Raw genomic sequence first — 21,275 nt, forward strand, 5'->3', positions numbered from 1 at the left:
GTGTTATTTATCTGTAACTTGTTTTTACTTTTGAAAACACTTTTATAGCTGTATTGTTTATTATTTAACTCCTTATTAATCATAGTTTATTTAAAAGCGCTAACATTAGTGGTGGAGTCCCCAACTAATCTAAAGCATAACAGCTCCACCTTGTGGTTTTTCATAATTGTCGTGTACTCAAATGTTGTATTTTGTTTTAGTGTTTATGTATTAAACGCTTTAAAACATGTGCTAATAAAATGTTTAAAAATATTGTACAATGTACAGTATTAATGTCTCAACTAGCTAAATCTGTCACTCACATATTATGTACATTTCCATGCAGTGCCTTAATAGGCAAAGTTGTTTTGGACTGATTAACAATGATATTATTTGAAACCTATAGAAACTAGAAGTTGGTGTATGAATGATATCATAACATGTTAGTTTATCACAGATCCATATGCTGTATGTTACCTTTTGAAGTTGACTTTTGTTATTTTGGATTATGTTAGGATATCTTAAAACACCCAACACACTGTGTTTTATTACTGTACAAATTTATAGCAAAATACCAATACAAGTATAAAGAAAATGTTTGTACTAATGTAAATACACAGTCAAATGATTGGTAGTTCTGAAAGTTCAAAAAATAATTACAGAAAGAAGAGTTTACAATCCTTAGCGAATATTAATAAAAGCTATAAATAGTCAATAGGGTTAAAAAAACAAACTACATATGTAATCTATAATGGCAGGTTATTAGTCTTTTTATCCCCAGGAAACAATAAAATAGATAGGGTAAAAAATCTTGTTTTGCACATAAAATACAATGTCTATACATAAAACCCAGGTTAAAATTCATAAACGTATTACAAAATGTATGAGTCAACAATATGGCTGACAACTGTGTCTGAAGTGTTGAAAGTTTTGTGATTTTGTATCCGTCACATCCAATGACCCCCTCTCAGGGTATGATACCCAGATGAGCTCTCAATTATGTCCTGCCTCAGAGCAGATGCTGTCATAGCAGTATCATGAGTAATGTACATCTTAGGCAGAATCGTGTAAGATGTTGGAGTTCCGTGTTTTTATTCGTATCTGCTGTCTCCGTCTGCGCTCTAAAAGAAAGAATGACAGTAAATGCAATGCCATACAAAAGTTTAAAACACTCTTTACTATTATAACTTAAGTAACTCACCTTTCGTGCACATCTTTAAGCAGTGTCTCTTAAGCACAAAGTTGTTTTTGTTGCCTCCACAGCCACTGTAACGAAACATCTGGCATCTCCCAGTCCTGGGATTATAGACAAATCTCCGCTCTGATCCATGACAATCACCCCTGTCAATAGGACTCATGCAGACGGGAGGCGGAGTAAACTCTGAAATATATTAATAATACAAGATGAACATGAGCCACTAGATGGCAGTAATGTCCTACAGAGGTACCAAACAACTAATTGTATTAAATAACAAATATCTATCCAAGCAAACATAATATTGTGAATTGCTTCCTGCTATTGCAGACATAAATTTGATTTTATTTATTCTATTTTGTTCTATTTGGTATATACAGTAAACTTATGGGATAATGACATGCAGTGACACAAATTATTTTGGACACTTAAGTCACCCAGAAAAACGAATGTCTTCGCATTAGATATCTGCAAACATTTCTTATCCAATCTTGTAATTCTTTTTAATTCATAAAGCAATTACTATAATTCATCTGCGATTATGTTTAAATCCAGAAGTAAATTATAAATTAGTTAAATTAAATCATTTTGACAATGGATGCATTATTTTATATTAAACATGCTGTGATTGTATTTTTGCTCCTGTGAGACATATCGCTTATTGCTCCCTGAACTCTCTGTAAGTCGCTTTGGATAAAAGCGTCTGCTAAATGACTAAACGTAAATGTAATTCACTCAATGTATCTCTTAACGCCATGTTCATTTTAATAAGCACTGTGGTTTAAGAGGCAAGAGAACTAGCTTACCTGCTCCCAGTGCAGCTACTCGTGACTCCCTCTGCAGTTGCAAATGTGAAACATTCAAAGGCGCATCATCTAAAATAAAGAAATGCATAACAGAGTGAGTAATAATACAACAATATTTAAAACAAAAAAGTCAATGGAGATGACGTGGGGCATGTTTTCTGACACAAAAACAAAGTTGCACCAGTGTCATCAATAACACTTGCTTGTGTGATCCAGCAAATATAAAACATTAGTGTAAATAAAAATATTAACAAAATATGACTAGATATTAATGAAAGGTCAAAAGAAAAACTATTGAATAAAAACAAATATAATTACTGGCATGAATGTCAATAAGTTGGTTCTGTGCTTATCTCACCAGGTTTACCGATGAATTCTACAGCAGGTTTGGTCTCTTCCACTGGCTTTGATGGAGCATTCAGGTCCTTGTGTTTTGAGTCAGCTAAAGAGAAGTAAGAACATACTAAAATATAATAACTGTTGTCTACAGATATCTTGCCTGAACATATTTATATCTATATCCCAATATAAGCTTGACTGTGTTCACTGTACAAATAAGCTTCAGGTATTGTAGTTTATAAAAACGTCTGTTATCATTTACTCAATCTCGCTTTTATTCCCCTAAGGACTGGGCCAAGGGTTATTTTTTTCTAAATTAAAATTGTTCAATATTCTTTGAAATGAAGGTTATTGAGAGCTCAGAAAACCCAGGGGGTGATATTTTTTTCATGCAAATGTGCTTAAACACTGAGCTTGTACAAAAACTAGATGAGAGAGATGCTTTTGTGCTTGTACATACAATGACATCTAGCCTGGCATTCTTTGATGGTCTTGAAGTTGTTGGCATTCCCAAAGCAGCCACCATAAAAGAAAAGTATGCATTCCTGACTCTTGCTGTCAAAATAATATCGTGGCACCAGACCCCGGCACGGCCCCGGCTCATCCTCCAGGTGGCATGGACTCTTATTCTCTAAGAAACAAGAGAGAAGATGGAACAAGCCATGAATCATGTGACCTTATTGACTGCAAACCCTTGGAAAGTTCTTTGTTCATGCAGTGTCATGCATAAAATGTCTGACAGAAATTTGTGATTTCAGTAATATAGGTATCCTGATATCACGAGGGGAACCTTAGAATTAAAGTCTGTCTACAAATGAGTTGATTGACATTGAGTTTATATTGATATATACCCTTGGCAGGTTGGATGTGTGGGTGAAATTATTAAAACAGCTGACATCCCTTTAAAATAATAAAGACTGGTCGATGAAATTTTAAATAATAAATTATCACACGATAAATGCCTCTATTACTTTTGATGCAAGATTAATTACATAAAGACACAATTGGACAACATATACACTATGAAATATTAATACAGGTATTGAGTTTTGGATAAATAAACTAGACAAATATTGCAATTGATTAGTAAAGCAATGGCTTACATCACCCCTCCCGTTAACAAATCCGCCCCACACGGGCTGAGGTGATTGATATAGTTCAACTCCACCTATAGCACATATCCTGTTGATGAATGAATGGCTGGGTTCCAAGGCTCCACAAATTACAAAAATCAATTAATTTGTATCCAGATTTTGCTCGGTAATGCAGAATTTATTTATGGTCCCTGCTAATTAAAATATTTCACAGAAGTGGCTATCCATCATGGAGAAAGGCAACTCTCATCCAATCCCTTGTCAGAAATCATAAGAGTGTTCTTTTTGTTTCTTTCTGATCAATTAGGTTTAGAGATGCTGACGAGCAGTGCTAACCTGATCACGCACAGAATGAAGCCAGCTGATTCTATTGCTCAAAAGCGACTCAAGTGCGATTAAGGATGGGTAAACACTGTGAATAAGCCGAAAATCTTGTTGAAGACAGATCAGCCAGGATGAGATTTTCACATCTGATCTGAGCAAGACAGAGAAATGTGTGGAGGAGAAAAGAATAGGAATGATGACATATGGCTGCTGTGTGAATAGTAGTCGCGCCTTAAAGCAAAAAGAGCGAATTGCTTTATTCAAAGACATTTAATCAAAAACAACCCGGTCTAGCACAAGGAAGTGAAGACAGAGTGCATCTACGAAAAGGAAAAATGTCACATTTACGCGTTTGGAAGACACAATTGACAGACGCTTTAATCCAAAACGACTTGCAGTGAATCGAAGGTATACTTTACATTTTATCAGTATACCCTAGCTGTCCTTCTGAACACGTGTTTAAATTCACAGCTTTTCGGGAAATGGGAAAAAAAACCTGTACTTTAAAAAAAAATGAAATGATGCTGTGTTGTCAAAGTTGACAAGCACCTTGTAATGTTTTATTTGTTAGATATTTTTAAAACCCAGTGACAAACTTAAAGGGAAATAATAATAACGATTTATGGCACAAAATAAAAATGATGAAATATGAAGATATGCGTGTTCACTGGGAACTGCATTTTTAGTGCAAGAGGGAAAATCATTGCACATTGCACTTTTTTGTCTATTTGCCTCACACTTATGAAGCACATTTAAAGTGCATTAACCATTTGAATCGCTAGATGGAGACAAATATCCTTCATTTTGTATTTGCAGTGATTTTATTATGTGCAACGATTCTCTCAGAACCTCTTTTTTCAGCACCGAAAAACTTTAAAAAGTTCTGGCCCATTTATTTGTGTATGTAACAAGCGTTCTGGATCAGGAGAAATAGCTGTCCACAGAATTTAGTAACTCATTTGGCAATATTGAAAATAGCAAGTGAAGAAAGCGGACCAAGAAAATCCGAACACAGCAGTCGTTTTCCCCTTCTGTCTCCACAGGGGATCTTTGGCAGTGCTTCATGTTCATTTTTGAGTGCTCGTGTCCTTGGAGGTGTTTGTCCAAAAAAAGCTGCAAAGTGTCTGTTTTTGCCACTCTGTGGATGTGAAGAGAGCGAAGCTTGTTTAGCCGTCCCATGCTGGAGTGTGTTTTGTGTTGATTATGGTGGTGACCTCTCACAGGAGGCAGCAGAGTTCAGGCGTTGCAGGAGCCTGTCCAAATCGCAAAGACCCCTGCTGGAAACCGTAATGAGATATGACTCACCCAACCAAAGTGCTGTAAATAATCCAACATGGCCTGACTTTACTGTGAACTGCACATTTGGGGAAGAGACAAGAGTCCTTCGGTTTCAATGAAATAAGGTTGTTCGAAAGGTGTCTTTCATCTCTCCAGACAGGTTGTTCCAATTAATTTGGACTTTTCATGTGTTTTCCATGCAACAGTTTCTGTATGTCATCCATCCATCCACACATGCATCCTCTTTCTTTCTTGGCACTTCAGGGTTGTAGTTTAAGTTAAAATTATGAGACTTTCTGAGTCTAAACAGTGCCATAAACAGACAATAATTACATCCCTACACCAAACCCATGTATTACATGATTGTTTTTATGACCTGTTTTTAAGCAGCTGGGAACTCCCTCATAGTAAACGGTTCACATGCTCATAAAACTATATGTTACAATAGAATGCACATTATATCTACGATTATAAAATGATCACTGGTTAATAAAGCATTGGTGATAATCAGCAAATTCCATTTTACAGTGATGACTATAGATATATGAAGATACATACTACACTATGCATGCTTTAGCTGTGAGGAAGTGCACACCCTGTTATACCCTATTTCAAATGTCTTTTTTAGTCATCTTTATTTTATTGAACCCAAGATACGCTTATCAACCTGATCGCACTAGAAAACAATATGAATTGCGTATGTGTTCCCAGAGTGTGAATTGTATGAAAATGTTCAAATACTACAAAACACTAAGAATGAGGCTCACTCCTTTTACTGTCACGAGGGCAGAATGCAGATCGTGCTAAATATAAATTAGCCACCTGGTCAAATTAAATTTTGATTTGCCATGAGGTTGTGTAGTGATGGAATATTGTGATAGTTCACCCCAAAACAAAATTTCGGTCATCAGTTACTCACCCTTTGGTCATTTTAAACCTGTGTGACTTTCTTTCTACTTCAAAACACAAAGGAATGTATTTTGAAGAATATTGGTGAACAAAAACAATTCCCATTCACTTCTATTGCATAAACACAAAGCCAATGCAAGTCAATGGGGACCGGAGGTGTTATGTTACCAACATTCTTGAAAATATATTATTTTGTGTTCTGCAAAAAAAAAAGAAATCACTTTAAGACCAATGACCATCCAATCATGTCATTTTTGAAAATGTTTCTAAACATTTCCTGTTTTTTTGTTCGTTGACTATCTCCGTATTTGCTTTGAAGGGCATTAGTAAGGTAAACATGACATGGATGGCCTTACCTCTCACAACACACATTTGCTCACATTCCTCCAGAGTCTCGAAATTGTTGGCATTGCCTTGACAGCCTCCATATTCAAAGACCTCACAGCGACCTTTGTCAATGTTGAAGTAGAATCTGTCCTTTATCGCCTTGCAGGGCCCTTCATCTTCCTTCAGGGCACATGAATGATGGAAAATGTGGAGTTCAGATCTCACTCCATCTGCTGAGAATGGAAAGAAGCCAGGCGTTATAATTGTACTCTGCTCATAATTCATAAACCAAGCAAGTTTTCACGTTAAAGAGCTTTCTTGTATCTGAATACTAGAACTGCAGGCCTGCCTTGCAAACTTCAAAATGGTTAAAGTGAAGGTCGGTTGATATTACGGATATCACAGTTTTGCCCCTGGTATTTTAACGCTTGGTTAAATCAGACTAAACCACCTACATTCTTGAACTCTTCAGCCAAAAGGAAAGATAAAAATGCTCTTGAATATAAATTGACCGTTTGGATATAAAAAATATGTTCTCCCCAGTAGGCACTTAATCCCTAGAAAGAGTGAACCTTATACAGAGAAACTGTTCCGAGACAGTTCCGAGTGTTTTATAAGAACAGACAAAAATACAAATCCTTCTTAACCCACCTCATGTTATAAAATCGTTTTTTTCTTAACGTGGACATAAGACGTTAAACAGAATGTTTACACTGTTCTTTTCCATATAAAAATATTGAATTATGCACATGATAAAACATGTTTTGACATGAGATTAAAAAAAATGTATAATCATTTTGCCTCTTTATCGCCACCTCTGGTTAAAACATAAAATTGCAGTTTACTGTAGACAATTTATGCAAGGTGAAGTCAAATGATGTCAAACTGAAATTGCTCACTAAATCGAACCTGATAGCTCAAATCCTAAATCATTATTACAAGCTCTGAATAAGGTATTTTTATGGACTTGCCCAATAAATACATTTTTATTATTTTTAACCCAAAGCTATCTTGGAATGTATGCACTATTTTTATATTTCTAGAGTTTGACTCCCCTTGGTCAAGGTTCACTTCATTATATAGAAAATATCTGCTAAACTTTTTGACTTGCATGGATGAAAATGTCTTTGCCCGGCAAGTGGCTGAGTAACTTTTTTTGATATTTCTAGGTGAACGGTTCCTTTAAAAACACGCGGTTTAAAGTCAACTCTCAGTGGTTCACACAAGTATTGAATCTACAGCGCAAAAATGAAGTAACAGATGGTCTTGTGTTTGAGTGACAGCATCCTGTTGCCAGCAGGATCCTTTATCCTTTCACATCCTGATGTTCATCTCACTACTGCTCTCCACACGTCTCTCTCACTACCACCCTTGGGTTGGAGAGAGCTCTGATGTACTTTTCCCCATTCTCATTTCTTCCTCTGGATACATTTTACCATGTGCTGAAGCGGAAAACATTAATCCGTGCCCCGTAGCATACGTCTTTATTTAACTGCTATGTTATTGTTTGCCATCCCATTAGAAAGAGAAGTCACAGGAGATAAATATCTTGCTTAGTTGGAAATAAATGGTGAGCAATGGAGACAACAGAGTCCTGTTTCTCAGATCTCTCTCCTGAGAAACACACAATCTTCTGCGAAATTTCTTGGAATCTCAGACTGTGCTCACATTTTCCAACACAGAAAAGATCTGAGCTATCCATGTACATTGACTTTATATGTTTCCCATTTTACTGTACTTTAGCCATTGAACTATATGTGTCTGTTTAATTATAAGGACTTTTAGGAGACACATCAGAGGCAAGTTTTAAAGAAACATAACTAAACTATCTAGGTAACACCATCTTTGTCTTTGCTTATAGGTCTGTTTTTTTAATAACAACCATTTGTCTTTTTATAAACATCACAATAAATAGAGAGTACCTGTCAATTTCTTTAGCTCATGAGATTTGTTTCAAATATGTTTCCAAAAAATTATCCTCTCAATAAACATCAACACAGAGCTTGAGAATTTGGAACCTGAAGAAGCGGAGTCTCTGTTAGTTCACCATTTAATGACGGGACTTGTCTATCAACGCAATATGTCACTGATGTCCTTCTGAAACTGTGTATCTCCATATTTTGTCTATTATATATGTTTGTCACTGGGTTTTGCAAATATCTAATCAATAAAAAGTATTAAAAAATACTTGTCAACTTTGACAACACAGTATGCAATCATTAAACAAAGTTTTGTTCCATTTCCTAAAAACAGTGAATTTGGACATACAATGTCCAGCTTTATAGAACCCTGACTGATCCCCAGTTAACTTCCGGTTTGTGTTTATGTGTAATAATATAACTATTTTTTATTTATTCATAATTTATGTTAATACCAATTTGTATTATTATTTTACTGTATAATAATTTATTAAACAAACGATTTGTTGAATTTTGCTGTATGTTCGTTTTATAAAAAAATAACTGCTGAATAGGTCCTTTATTTGGTCGCATTAAAAAAAAGTTTGGTAAATTGATATCTAGGGGTTGAGCTTGGTATCGTAGTCTAAATTTAAAATACTGGAGAGACAAGATTAGCCAAGTAACGGTTCTTCTAGGTTTCTTTTGATTGTTATCAGAAATAATAATGTGAACCGGAGGTTAGGTTGGGGGTCACAAAAGTGTGAATGCGCAGTAACGTTTGTTTATGCTGTTAAGATGAAACCGTCTGCACTGGCATCCAAAACCATCAAGTAATTAAAAACATTTTTTATTTACTCCTGCTAAACATGAAAATGTTCTAAAACAGATAATTACATTAATTGCATGAGCCATAATTGCAGAATGCTAATTTACTTTTTAACACCTAACATTAAGTGGTTGTCTAGCCAACCGTGCGAATATACCGTTCATTAAACACACAGTTCTAGAGTATAAAAATAAACGTTTATTCAAGCCAATAGTTGGACCACGAGCCTTCCAAAAATGTAATGTCTGAAACGGAAAGGACTGATTGAAAAAACACATCTGTGTGCTAAAATTTCATTGGCCAGCTCCTCTTGTAGCCAAGCTGGAATATTTTGCAGTGCTTGGCTTCAGCCTCAATTTGGATTCTGGTCAGAACAACCAAAACTAGTGATGTGCCAAAGTCATTGCTAATGCAGAACTCAGGCAGGTTGCCCCATGTCGAGGCTCAGTCCTGGCTTGTTTATATACCTGTCAAGAACAGTAGGTGTTGATTTTATCACAAGCTGGAACTCAGCTAGTATCTTAAAAGAAGAGAACATTCAGGAACTCTCAGTCTCGTAAAAGAGAAGAACGGTAGGGATGCATTTTAATATCTTCACTGCTGTCAGTCATGTTTGCCTAAGGTCTGTTTTTTAGTTACCTGAGTAACATTGCAGTGATTAATACCGCTAACAGATCTGAAATATTACACAATGGCACAACATAATGATGAGTGAAGTATTTAACATCTATAAATTAGTAACCGGTGAGTCAGTTTTCATCGCGTGGCATATAAGAAACTGTCCTTTTTTTTTGTTTGTCAGAAGTAATAATAAAAATTAAGCTACAAATGGGTGCGTTAGGCAGTTGACATAGAAAACAATGGCGTGAATAAAATGATTTGACTCAGAGCCACAGGTTGTGATTCTAAAAGTCTGAATCATGTTTGCATTTATCTGATTCAATGAGCACCAGATCAAGTCCAGAGTCCATGGGCATACAGTCACTTTGGCCTTTGGCCATACCTACTGTATATGTACACTGATGAACAAAAGTCTTAAGAAAGATAAGAAAATAATGAAAAAAATACAGAATATAGACTTTTAAAACCCTGAAGTGAATAATGAACACCTACCATGTCTGCAAACATTCTGCAAATATGTCTTGGATCTACTTATTACAGAAATTAGATGAACTATTTAAAGGGGTCATATGATACGGCTAAAACTAATTTTATCGTTTGTTTAAGATGTAATGTAATGTGTCTATATGTTTTAAGGTTAACTAATGCTGTATTTTCCAAAAACCGTGCATGTTTGTATCTCCTCTTTGCCCCACCTCTCTGAAACGCGCTGATTTTTTACACAGCTCATCGATCTGAAAAGCGAGGTTTGCTTTGATTGGCCAATTAGTTAGTGCGTAGTGATTGTTTGAATACTAGAGCGTTTCGCAAAAATGTAACGTCTCTTACCATATTCGGAACATCAGGTTCCAAAGCAATTGTACTGACAGTTGATAAAATGTCATCGGTACTTCCTTATATCAATTCGAGATCGAATCTGATACGGAAAATGAAGATGATCAAGCCGATGCATCAACTGAACATCAAATCATTATGTCAATAAAAAGTGTACATGCACTGTAAAACACAACTTAAACAGTTCAGAAGTTACCGTCAATTTTTAAGTTTATCGACTGATTTATAGATCGCTTGTCAACATGTCTGTGAAGTTGATGTGAACTCGGTCGAATGATTTGGTTGTTGGCGTCAAACTGTAAGGAAAAGGAAAGGCAAGGCAAGGCAAGGGTGTTGTCCGGTTTATCTTGATGATAAACATTTCGTCATTACATTACGCAACAATCCAATCTGTTAATTGCTGTTTTATGAAAACTAAAAGTCTGTTTGTTGGTCTTGTGGTAAAGTGCACTCACTTGTTAAGTCTCAAGTTGTTGTGAGGTCTATATATACTCCATCCATAGCTCTAGGCCTGGGATTGTAGATCATCTCTGTCTGCACAATCCCCTGTTCCTGCAATGGTCTGCTTATTCACAACTCCCCAAAATCCCTGATACATCAGAACTTGTTTATTCTACCACCGTTCAGTGACAACAACAATGGGTGACCTGGTAAAACCCTGTAAAGATGCATGCCATGGGTCTCTTTTGGGACAGAAAATCCGCCTCTCTGTTACCTCATGCAATTATCTGAGGTCTGCAGTTCAGAGCCCACTGAAGCAGATAATCCAATACACCCCAATTAATCATCCTCAGGCCAATAGTGACTGCACGAGAGGATTCTGGCTCTTTAAATAAGTGTGGGGCCATCGGTCTCCTCAACCATATGGAGCTCCTGATGTGGAGATACGTTAAGCTGAAGGGGAAAAATAACCTCAGGCATCACAGGGGATGCTGTGAACTCTCTGAGATAACTATTTATGGAATAGCAGGTTAATCGCCTAAGGTGAAGGCTTCTTTCTATCTCTCCTTGCAGTAAGTGTCTATACTTAAATTGGGAAATTGAGACTATTGATCTCACGGTAACCATCAGTTTCAGACAGACGAAATGAAATGCAAGTACATCAGTATGTTTAGCGGCCTTAAAACATTATAAAGACTTAATGTAAAAAGGTATATCTGACTAAAGTTTACGCCATGGAGAAAGCAACAGAATGCAAGACCTTGACCCTCAACTGACCCACATCTACATTAAGGAAATAACCATATGTCTGCAGAATTCATGAACGAAATTATTCAGAGCACAATAGCTTCACATGAATAAGAAAATAATCCAATGCACTCTTTCTCTTGAATGACATACATTAGAATACATTGAGAAAAACCCAGCTGCAAAAGTAAGCGATTTGTGTGAGAAAATGACATTTCTAGTCGATGCAAAGATGCGAGATTGCATCTTCAGCGCAAGTTGGAAAATTTCCACTCGAGCAAGAAATTCGAACCTACCGACTGAATTTGGTGTGAAAATAGCATTTACATATATGTCATGCATCAGATCAAACTGTTGACAAAGAGTATGTGAAAAAATCTGAAAATATTAAAAAGCAAAAGTATATGATTCTTAATGCATGAAATATGTTTTAAAAACTATTTTTATTTTGATGTTATATGAAGAGTTTATTTGCCATTCCAGATAACATTTTTAAAAAAAGGTAAGTTATCATGTTTTTTATTGTGTTTTATTCTGTTATTTCTTTTGTTATTATTACTTACCCTACTAGAATGTGATTGATATTAATTGAAATATTTAAAAAAGTATGTTTTTTGAAAATCTAAAAAATTCAAGTCATCCGTTTTTGCAAATGAACTCTTCATATGGAGACGGATTACCATCCATTTAAAACAGTCAATAAGTTTATTGATAAAAGTAGTGCCTCATTTTATTGATCTGAAAGATGCATGCACAAATATTTGAAGATTTTTAGAAACTTTTTTAACTAAATATGAGCTGTATTAGCATGCTCTTTACCTACATAACAAATTAACTGCATAGAGGCATAGCCATATGGCCTTAAACTATACTGACTTGCCTTAAGTAACTCTATTCATATTTTCATGTACAGTTAGAAACTAGATTTTGAGAACGCTTCCTACACAGTCTAAACCAGTCAATACAGTAAAAGGAAATGAGAGGAAAACGTTTAAACGCAATTACAAAATATCTTCCATATCTGTTTAGAGCCAGCAGAAGTGATTAGCTGACTTCATCATGGAAGAAAATATTATTAAGAAACTACATAGGCTATAACTCGTGGAAAAAAATTGTTATCCCAGAATTTTTTTTAACCAGCTGTATAAAGACTGACCAATGTCCAATGATAAAAGATAATAAGACAACCCACATGAGATGATTTAAACAGTATCTTGACTTTAATCTGCTGTGTGGATGCATGCTATCAAATGTTAAGACCATTCAACCATGCTGTATCTCATGAGTAACGTAAACAGTCCAGCGGGCATTTGCAATAAGTTAGTCTTGAAATGTGATCTTAGCTCAAAATAAATTTCCTCTGGGACCTGACAAGGAGACAAAAAACAATGTCAGAGCGTGTCTTGACTCAACCCTGCTGCTTAGCTGGTTTTTAATGAAAGCAAACTAATGATGTCATCTCACGAAGAGTCACCGTGATACTTTTATACAGAATAACTTGATGAGTCTTGCTGATCTGTGGGTTTAATCTCACCCTGCTTTCTACAATCCACACAAAGATATTGACCTCCAGTAGTTAAGCTGAAGTCATAAATACCTGCCTGTGTTTGAGCAACACCATCCCATGAGGAGACATCCATCAAGTGACTTCAGTCTGTTTCACTAAATCATTACTTTGTTGCTTTATACATGTGCATGTTGTTCTTAGCCCATATCACTTTTTATCTACAATGGAACACAAAAATGGTTTGTTTTTAATGTCTGATCTTTTTTTTACAGAATCTCATGTATATATTCATTCAAATGCTCAAATCTTGCTGCCTCAATAAGAATTATAACAGGTTTAACATTAGAGGTCATCAAATCCATATTGACAGATTGCGATATGAAAAATGTGATCTTTTAAATGAGATCCGAGACCTCTGGCACAAGAAGCAATTTTAGCTACTTATTCTCTTTACACAAAGTTATTGTATAGTGCAGTCGCTTCAGAAGACTTAAAATATTGAGTCATATGGATGAACAAGATATGCGCAAGATATGTCAGCATTGATGCATTCTTTTTTGTGAGAAATACAAAAAAACTTGCTTGAGCAATGAGCATGTTAAAAAAAGGTGTGTTGTGTGCCATTTTCTAAATAAATGAATATAACTGTCCATATCTGTTACATTTAATATTAAGTCTCTACAGTGATGTTCTACACTTTCAATCATATAAGACTATATTTAATAATATGACATCATCTTGCTTGAAATGACAAAAGCAATATCAGTCCCTTTTGCCATCTAATCATGGGTACACGATTTTCCCTGACCCCTCATTTCACATTCACTTTCACAGACCATTCAAAGGCCCCAAGGGAGGAGCTTTTGCAATTCTGTGAAGTGTTTCAATAAACGGGGAAAGTTCAAATAAGCCGTTTGTCTGGAAAAAGGGTCAGAACTCAGGAAAATGATAAAGCTATCGGCTGAGACATGCTTTCCTCTAATGACTCATGACTAACAGTATGTTTAACCCAGAAAAAAAGTCAGGGTTCTGTATTATTTGTTAGCCTATAGTTGTCTGGTGGTTTTAGTACATTTTAATCTACATGAACAAAAGCTAGTAATGGTCAATCTGAACAATAACTTTGTAAAATAATGTCTCTTTAAAATACATTACACTTTTAAGGGATAGTTCACCCTAAAAATTAAATCTGAGGGTGAGTAAATGATTACAGAATTTTCTCTTTTGGGTGAACCATCCCTTTAAAACCCTACACTCTGTGTTAATTTACGTATGTTATATATTTTTATATTCATCTATTATACTGTCAGTTATGTAATTTTTATAATAAGAATTTACTACAAATTTCCTCAGGGACAGTTACTAAAATACCACTGGTTCATAACCTGTAAAGCCATTTCAACAACCTGATCTCAGGACTGCAGCATCTTGAAAACGGAGGTTGCATCTGCTGAAAGCGGAGGTGAGCTTCAAAGCTGGTGTTACAGCACAGGCCCATTATTCTTAGAAAAGACATCTATGAGTCTGACAACTCACATTCACAGGACATTCACCAAAAAAACGCATATGTGAGAGTATCCTTCACATGAGGTCGAAGTAACACATATACACTGTGCCAGATGACAACAACAAAGACAAAAGTATAGAGATGACTGATGATGAGGCTTTCCCTGAACTGGATGGGAAATATTATTTAGTTTTAATTATAAACTAATAATTGTTTAGATGAATTAGCAATACAGTGAATACAATTTATTTAAAAAAATCTAACGGTGTCCAATTTATAAACTGTGTTCAATTTTACTGTGGTCTTCAAAGTAAAATGCAAATCCTTTAAAATGTGACACAACAGTATAAAGTAGTGTCAAGATTGCAGATTTTAAAACATTACCACATCAAGAACGCCACTCTATTAATATTTAATTGTACTATACATGCGCCGATCTATTTGTAAAGATCATTTAATTAAAATAATCCTCTCCTCATAACAGTAGAATGGTGGGTTAAGATTGAGACCTCCAAGCATTCAGTGAAGCTAACATTACAGAGATTTATGGAGGATAGAGAGCCAGCATATTGATCGGTGCAGTTAAGCAGGACTAAAAGTTTACAACATATGGACTGCAGCCAAAATCAAATAAAAAACAAAACATACGTGTTGAGCAAAGTGAACGAGCGTTTAAAATTCTTTTCTGAGGAGGTCATGCTCTCTTAATGTGAATCATGGGACAGTGACACGAAGAAACTTGGATGCGTAAAGCTCCTGCGTTTCTAGCATTGAGAATAGCATTGGACCGATTTCTACAGTGAAAACTTTCACCTCAAATGTCAGCAGGTGCACAGTGGCGGACCCAGAGGGGGATCCAGGGTGGCACTGAACACCCCTGACATCCAATTGGCCACCCTGAGTGCCACTCAAAAATGTATTCTCTACTTATGTTGATTGACATCTGATTTCACCTCTTGTTGAACGTAGCTTTTATTCTGACGTCACCGCAGTCAAAAGTCAAGCGAGTCACTTCTTGGCAGGGTTTACCACTATCTTTACTCTGTTTACAATGGGGAAAAGTTGTTGTGCGATTGATTGTACAGCGCATATCTGAGTTTTATTTTTATTCAGTTTTTTTTCGATTTAAGATTAGGTGAAAATGAACATATGTCCATGACAGCGCTACACTATGCTCAGCTACAGCTTTGAGCATTACAGCTAATCACAGTTCATCGTATGAATATACTCGCCAATCAGAGATGATTAGATGATTCAGCGGTGAAGAAGATTTGTGTTGAAGAGCGCCATGCTCAGTTTATCATATACAACCCGGTACAGATAAAAAAGAGATTCATAATGTAGAGCATTCAGACTCTGTCATGTATAACCTGCAGTCATTGAGTGTTTTATGGATGTTGAATGTTCTTTGATTGTTTCTATGTCTCCTGTTTGAATAATTAACCGTTTTGATTTTCATGTTACTTAGAGAATCATTGTGCACTTTGATAAAAGCACAAAATGTATTTATGATAATTTGATGTCAGGTCAGAGTTACACACTAATTTTCTGTCTTGGTCTGTTTGGGCCCCCTAAGTAGCCTCGGCCACCCCTTGGCCACCCCGTATATAAAATTCTATCTCCGCCACTGCTGGTGCGTTAGGGTATGTAAGTTGCAAATACTCACTGTATGATGAATACACACTTTACCGCAAAATACATTGATATGCTCATACGAATGCACTATTTATTTGACCTTACTGTAGCACTGTGCTGTTTGAACACTTGAGGGTGCACACATTATTTTGCCTGTGATAAATTACATAGGCTACTTAATCGTCACATCGGTTTGTTTGACCCCTATTGTGTTCCATTCAAAGAATATTATGATTTAATAATGGATTAAATATAGACACGATAGATAGTGACAAATAGCTATCAGATACCCCAGTGCTTATTATTTCATTACCCTAAAAAGAGATGTGGGATATGTATTTTATAATAGCAGACAATGTGCATTTTTACTGTGTTTCTATGCTCCCAAATCACATCAATCCAAAAGTTTTACCTCCCGAGCTATCAGGAGACCTTGATATTGTAAAAACGCCCAGCCTTGTTGACAAGATTAAAATAGTAAGTTTGTTTTGGATTTATTCCCACTGTAACTTACGTTTGAATGCCAAGTGGTGAATCCCAGCAAAATATCTAGTAGGCTACAAGCGCTCAGGAACCCAAATTATTATTTGTAAAAGTAAAAATGTTTGTCACAGGTTCGAGCAAATAATTTCATGACTTTAGCAGCGTCCTCCAGTTCAAAGTCCGTCGTAGTTATCGTATGAGTTCCATAAAAGCACGTTAACTGTTGAACACTTGATAAAAAAAGTTACAATTGTGCCATTTGACTGGCTTCAAGCAACTCTCATTACAACAATAGATAGTGGTCGTTTAGAGGAGGGGTTAGTTTTCAACTTGTGACAGCAAATACTTTTTCACACGCGCAACTCTCTTTTCTTTGTCCATTATAAACCATCCACTGCAAACAGCGCAGGTCAGTTCTCTGTTCTCAAACCGTTTTGAATAACTTTAGCACATCATATAGAATACGTAGCCTATCCCATATTTGAGAATATATAATTACAATGCAAAATTTTGTAACTCACCGGTTGCAAAAGTTGTGAAACACACTCCGATAAGATGCAGAAGAAGCAGCGCTGTACAGGACGAGTCCAGTAATGGAGCCATTCCAATCACACACTTTGAGAAGCGAGTTAAGTTAAGTGTGCAGACTTCAGCAACTATTCATTGACTACAATGTCACGCACTTCCGGGAGACCGCAAGTTATGCTGAAGGGTTCTTAGTACGTAATGAATGACTTTACCACTCAAACACCTTCATCGTAAAGGGGAGGGAAGTGCATAAAGCACTTTTATAAGCTCAATGTGTGCTCGCATTTCATCATACCTATACCAGAATAAGCTTTCACTATTCATATTTTTAATTTTTAGTAGCCTACAGGAAGCCTACATTGTTTTTGTTTAATTTTAGATTATAGCCTTGTAACTCCTTATGTAAGTAATTTTATGTTTAGTCTAATTCATGAAGTATGTGTATTTCATATAAAACATACGTATTAAATAGCTTTAAGTGCATTTAATGCTGTGTGTTGTTTTTTTAATTGGAAGGCTACACTTTTATTCTGCTATATCACTGACATTAAGTGACGTGATGACGTAAGTTCAGCAGGGTTTTTCATTTTACATTTTGTAAAATGAACAAAAACATGAACACAAACGTCTTTGATTCGGTCAAGTTCAGGTTGAAATGATTCCTTTCGATGTAGTTTACAGATTATTCATTAGTTCTTATTTCCAACCGGTTCATACTTGTTCCCATGTATTTTCATAAAGCTAATATTTACTATTTGATTTCTACTTTGATATTATCTGAGGCTTGAAAGAAAACATCAGACAATGACTACAACACGTTTTGCTGTCCTGCAATGGTTTTCCTGGTGTTTCATAAGCCTGGCAAATTACTTTAATCTTTAGCAACCACAATTGGTACAGAAGCATGAGTTTGCATTGATTCAAAGAATGATAATTAGGCTTAAGAAATGATATTAAGTCAAATTGACACTGAAAGTGTCCAATTTGATCGTACAAAACAGAATACAAGCCTATTGAATTTGTAATGTGGTCTTGCCATGACCATTACAGGAACTTGACTTGTGCATTTTAGTGACTCACTGCTTGTGCTTGGCCCATTGAATAGATGGTCTGTTTTTATCTTTTGGGATACAGTGAATCACTTTTAGAGGAAGTAATACAACATCTATTAAATGGAAGCCTATACAAATAAACCCACAAGGACACAAAGAGCAAAATCCTATTAATTTTTACTGTAAGGTCCAAAGACAATCTTTTGGAAATGGAGCATGAAGGATTTATTCAGCATTTTATTTAGCTATAATGTGTAAGGTTGTAAAAAGTTTACTCTTCTCTTGGAATATATACAGTATTCTAGCCTTCTTTGTATTCTTGTGCTTTAAGCACTTTCTTCAGTTTTAACATTGATCTCTTCATCTCTTGATATCGTTCCTCTTTTTCTGTTATTCTGAACGCTTAGCCTTCTAGATTTAGAGTTGAATTGCATTCACATAAAACCACGTAAGTAAACTAAAAAGCAGCATATAACCCTCTTTAGAGGACAGACAAGCTAAACCTGTGTAACATGTGTTAAAATGTAATCTAAATTAAGCTGAAGTATAATTTAACATGAATCATTGTTTGTAATGCCAGCGCAAGTGATCATGTGTCATATTAGGTAGAAGTTGCTCATGTCCTCATTTTACAGTCTACGTGTAAAATTTCCCTTGTCCTTTGTTTTCCCATGATAAATTAAACCTTGCCTGCTTCCGTGATCTTTAAAAAATGCGTATCAAAATAATCCATGTGCCAGAGTGTGAAGGGTGTGATCTTGTTTCAGACCATTATCCCGCATGAGATGCATGATTGCATGACCTATCATATCTCAAATGCTTCACGGTTTGCAATTGGCCAGTTTTACTATCACAAAAACTTTATTTGTGCTTATAGTCATCCATTCCATTAAATATATCAGAAAAGTTTATTAAACTCTCTACCACCATTACTTAGAACACGATATAAAACCATATTCGTATCTTAAAGGGATCGTTTAACCAAATTAAAATAATCTGTCATGTATATACTTTCATGGCATTTAAAACCTGTAAAAGACTTTCTTCTGTGCAACACACAAGAAGATATTTTGAGAAATGTCTCATATGTTTTGTGTACATACAACAGAAGTCAATGGAGCCAGTGTTGTTCGGTTACCAAAGTTCCAAATAATCTTCTTTTGTTGTCGGCAAAAAATGTAAAGTCATACAGGTTTAGAATGACATATGAGCGAGTAAACAATGAAAATAAAACAGGAGAAGGGATTTTAAACCAAAAACAAGGGACCAAAATATTGAAAAATATAGAAGCCTGTCATTAGGATAATTCTTTTCCACAGACAAATGTGAAGCATGCGGACAGTGCAGTATGGATAAACACTTCCTTTTGTGTCCCAGATTGTTGTTTACTGTGAAGGCTGAGCAGATAATATGATTGGGTCACACATTCTCTCTATCCAACAGTGCTGTGTTGGCTGATGTGGCCTGGAAACAGGTGGAGCATCTGACTCCATCATGTGTTTATGGTGGTGATTACCTTGAGTATCAGCCTGCAAGGCCACATTCAATTAGCCTTCAGCCTCAATAACGTGAACAGTTCAGGAAATGTACAAACTCAAGTGAAACTTGTAGACATTTTACGCTCAGTCGCAAAAAGTCACAGACATTATTCGATTGTCACGTTTATGGATAGTGTTAGTAGCACTGAGGATATTAAACCCATACCTCCAAGCAATTTATCGCCATGTCATTTAATCTAAATGTGGGTTATATACAGCTATATTTTGCAAAAGAATAATCTTTTTCTCTTGTTAGTGTTGGAATTGGGTCATTTGCTTGCGGATTATAATGCACAATTTTCTCCACTGATACTGACTTGAATTTAGCCATGTTGAGTGTGTAGTTGCACCATGTGTTTTCACATTTGCTTCAAATGGCCTAAATTCAATTTAAAAATGATATGTTCCGTCTATCGTTATCAATGTGAAACCCTGGGCAACATGTCAATCAACCGAAAAAACAATTCATGCATATTTAATATGGGTCCATTATTTCATTTATTTGTTGTGGTGAACGATTGTGACGAATCACATTTATTTATATATTTGTTAAAAAGAGACGGCTTTTTAATGAGATAATCCTCTTTCATTTGTCCAGTGTCTGAATGTCTATAATAAGATCCCTCTGCGGTCATTGAATGTCACAGCTTACCTGTGGGCAACTTGGGTTACGCCCCATTATGGAATGCATTGACATTTAAAAAAAGAGTTAGGGGCAGAGACTCTAATGAGTTTAGTTTGAGGAAGTTAAAATGTCTGCCAGAAAAGTTGCATAACAGTTGAGTGATTCATTATTGGTAAACAGTCATTTTTCAGTCAGATGTAAACCACTTTATTGTCTCCATGCAGCATTAATATAATGTGTTTTGTTTTAATTTGGTGAAATATCACAATTTATGTTTGACCTTTCATGCTGATTTAAAAGCTACATTTTGGGGGGGGCATTATCGCAAGAATTACACAATAGCACACAAGCAAGTATTGCAATTTAGGCTGGAAATAATCTTTTACAGAACAACCGTTCTCATCTAAAAGTTAAATTAAGTACGTTTTTGCGTTTCTAAAAAAACATACATGCATATTTTAAAGAGATTAATGCCAGGAGTCTGATGTATAAACATTGCATACACAAATTTCAATCCCTGCACATTGCAATTGGAATAGAAATAAACATCATATAATTATGTATAATATATATAATACACTCTTGTCTGTGCATATGCAAATTCAAATCACTCTTTGCATGCTTTAAAGATTTAAAATAAAACTTTTATATAGATACAGTATTTAAACAATGTATACAGTTATTTATTTAGTTATTTCTGCTATTGCTAATGGAAACAGCTTTAAAATCTGAAAAAAGTCAATAATTTTGTGCCACAGAGCAAAATGGAGACTGACATC

General features: G+C 35.5%; 1 protein-coding gene across 2 annotated transcripts; it reads right to left on the bottom strand.

Moving 5' to 3' along the window:
• Window positions 1-529: 529 nt before the first annotated feature.
• On the bottom strand, window positions 530-17,496 carry tfpia (tissue factor pathway inhibitor a). 2 transcript variants are annotated; one of them, XM_056754761.1, is made up of 7 exons: window positions 17,275-17,496; window positions 6,281-6,481; window positions 2,780-2,950; window positions 2,339-2,422; window positions 1,981-2,049; window positions 1,181-1,360; window positions 530-1,100 (listed from the first exon to the last, which is right to left on the bottom strand). In XM_056754761.1, the coding sequence occupies exons 1-7, from the start codon at window positions 17,354-17,356 to the stop codon at window positions 1,033-1,035; spliced, it is 855 nt and encodes a 284-aa protein (XP_056610739.1). In that variant the 5' UTR covers window positions 17,357-17,496; the 3' UTR covers window positions 530-1,032. The 2 variants fall into 2 exon arrangements, with proteins under 2 accessions (XP_056610739.1, XP_056610738.1); XM_056754760.1 differs by having other exon boundaries at window positions 536-1,100; window positions 6,281-6,484.
• Window positions 17,497-21,275: the final 3,779 nt, after the last annotated feature.

The sequence above is a fragment of the Triplophysa dalaica genome, chromosome 8 (genome assembly GCF_015846415.1).
Source record: "Triplophysa dalaica isolate WHDGS20190420 chromosome 8, ASM1584641v1, whole genome shotgun sequence".
NCBI classification, from domain to species: domain Eukaryota; kingdom Metazoa; phylum Chordata; class Actinopteri; order Cypriniformes; family Nemacheilidae; genus Triplophysa; species Triplophysa dalaica.

Bases quoted from the DNA above. Each gene is read 5' to 3' on its own strand.
- tfpia (XM_056754760.1), bottom strand. From the start codon at position 17,356: ATGGCTCCATTACTGGACTCGTCCTGTACAGCGCTGCTTCTTCTGCAT. The intron at 2,951-6,280 runs GTAAGGCCATCC...CTTGTTTCTTAG, and splicing joins GCAAATGTGTGTTGTGAGAG to AGAATAAGAGTCCATGCCAC. The intron at 1,361-1,980 runs GTAAGCTAGTTC...AATATATTTCAG, and splicing joins AGTAGCTGCACTGGGAGCAG to AGTTTACTCCGCCTCCCGTC.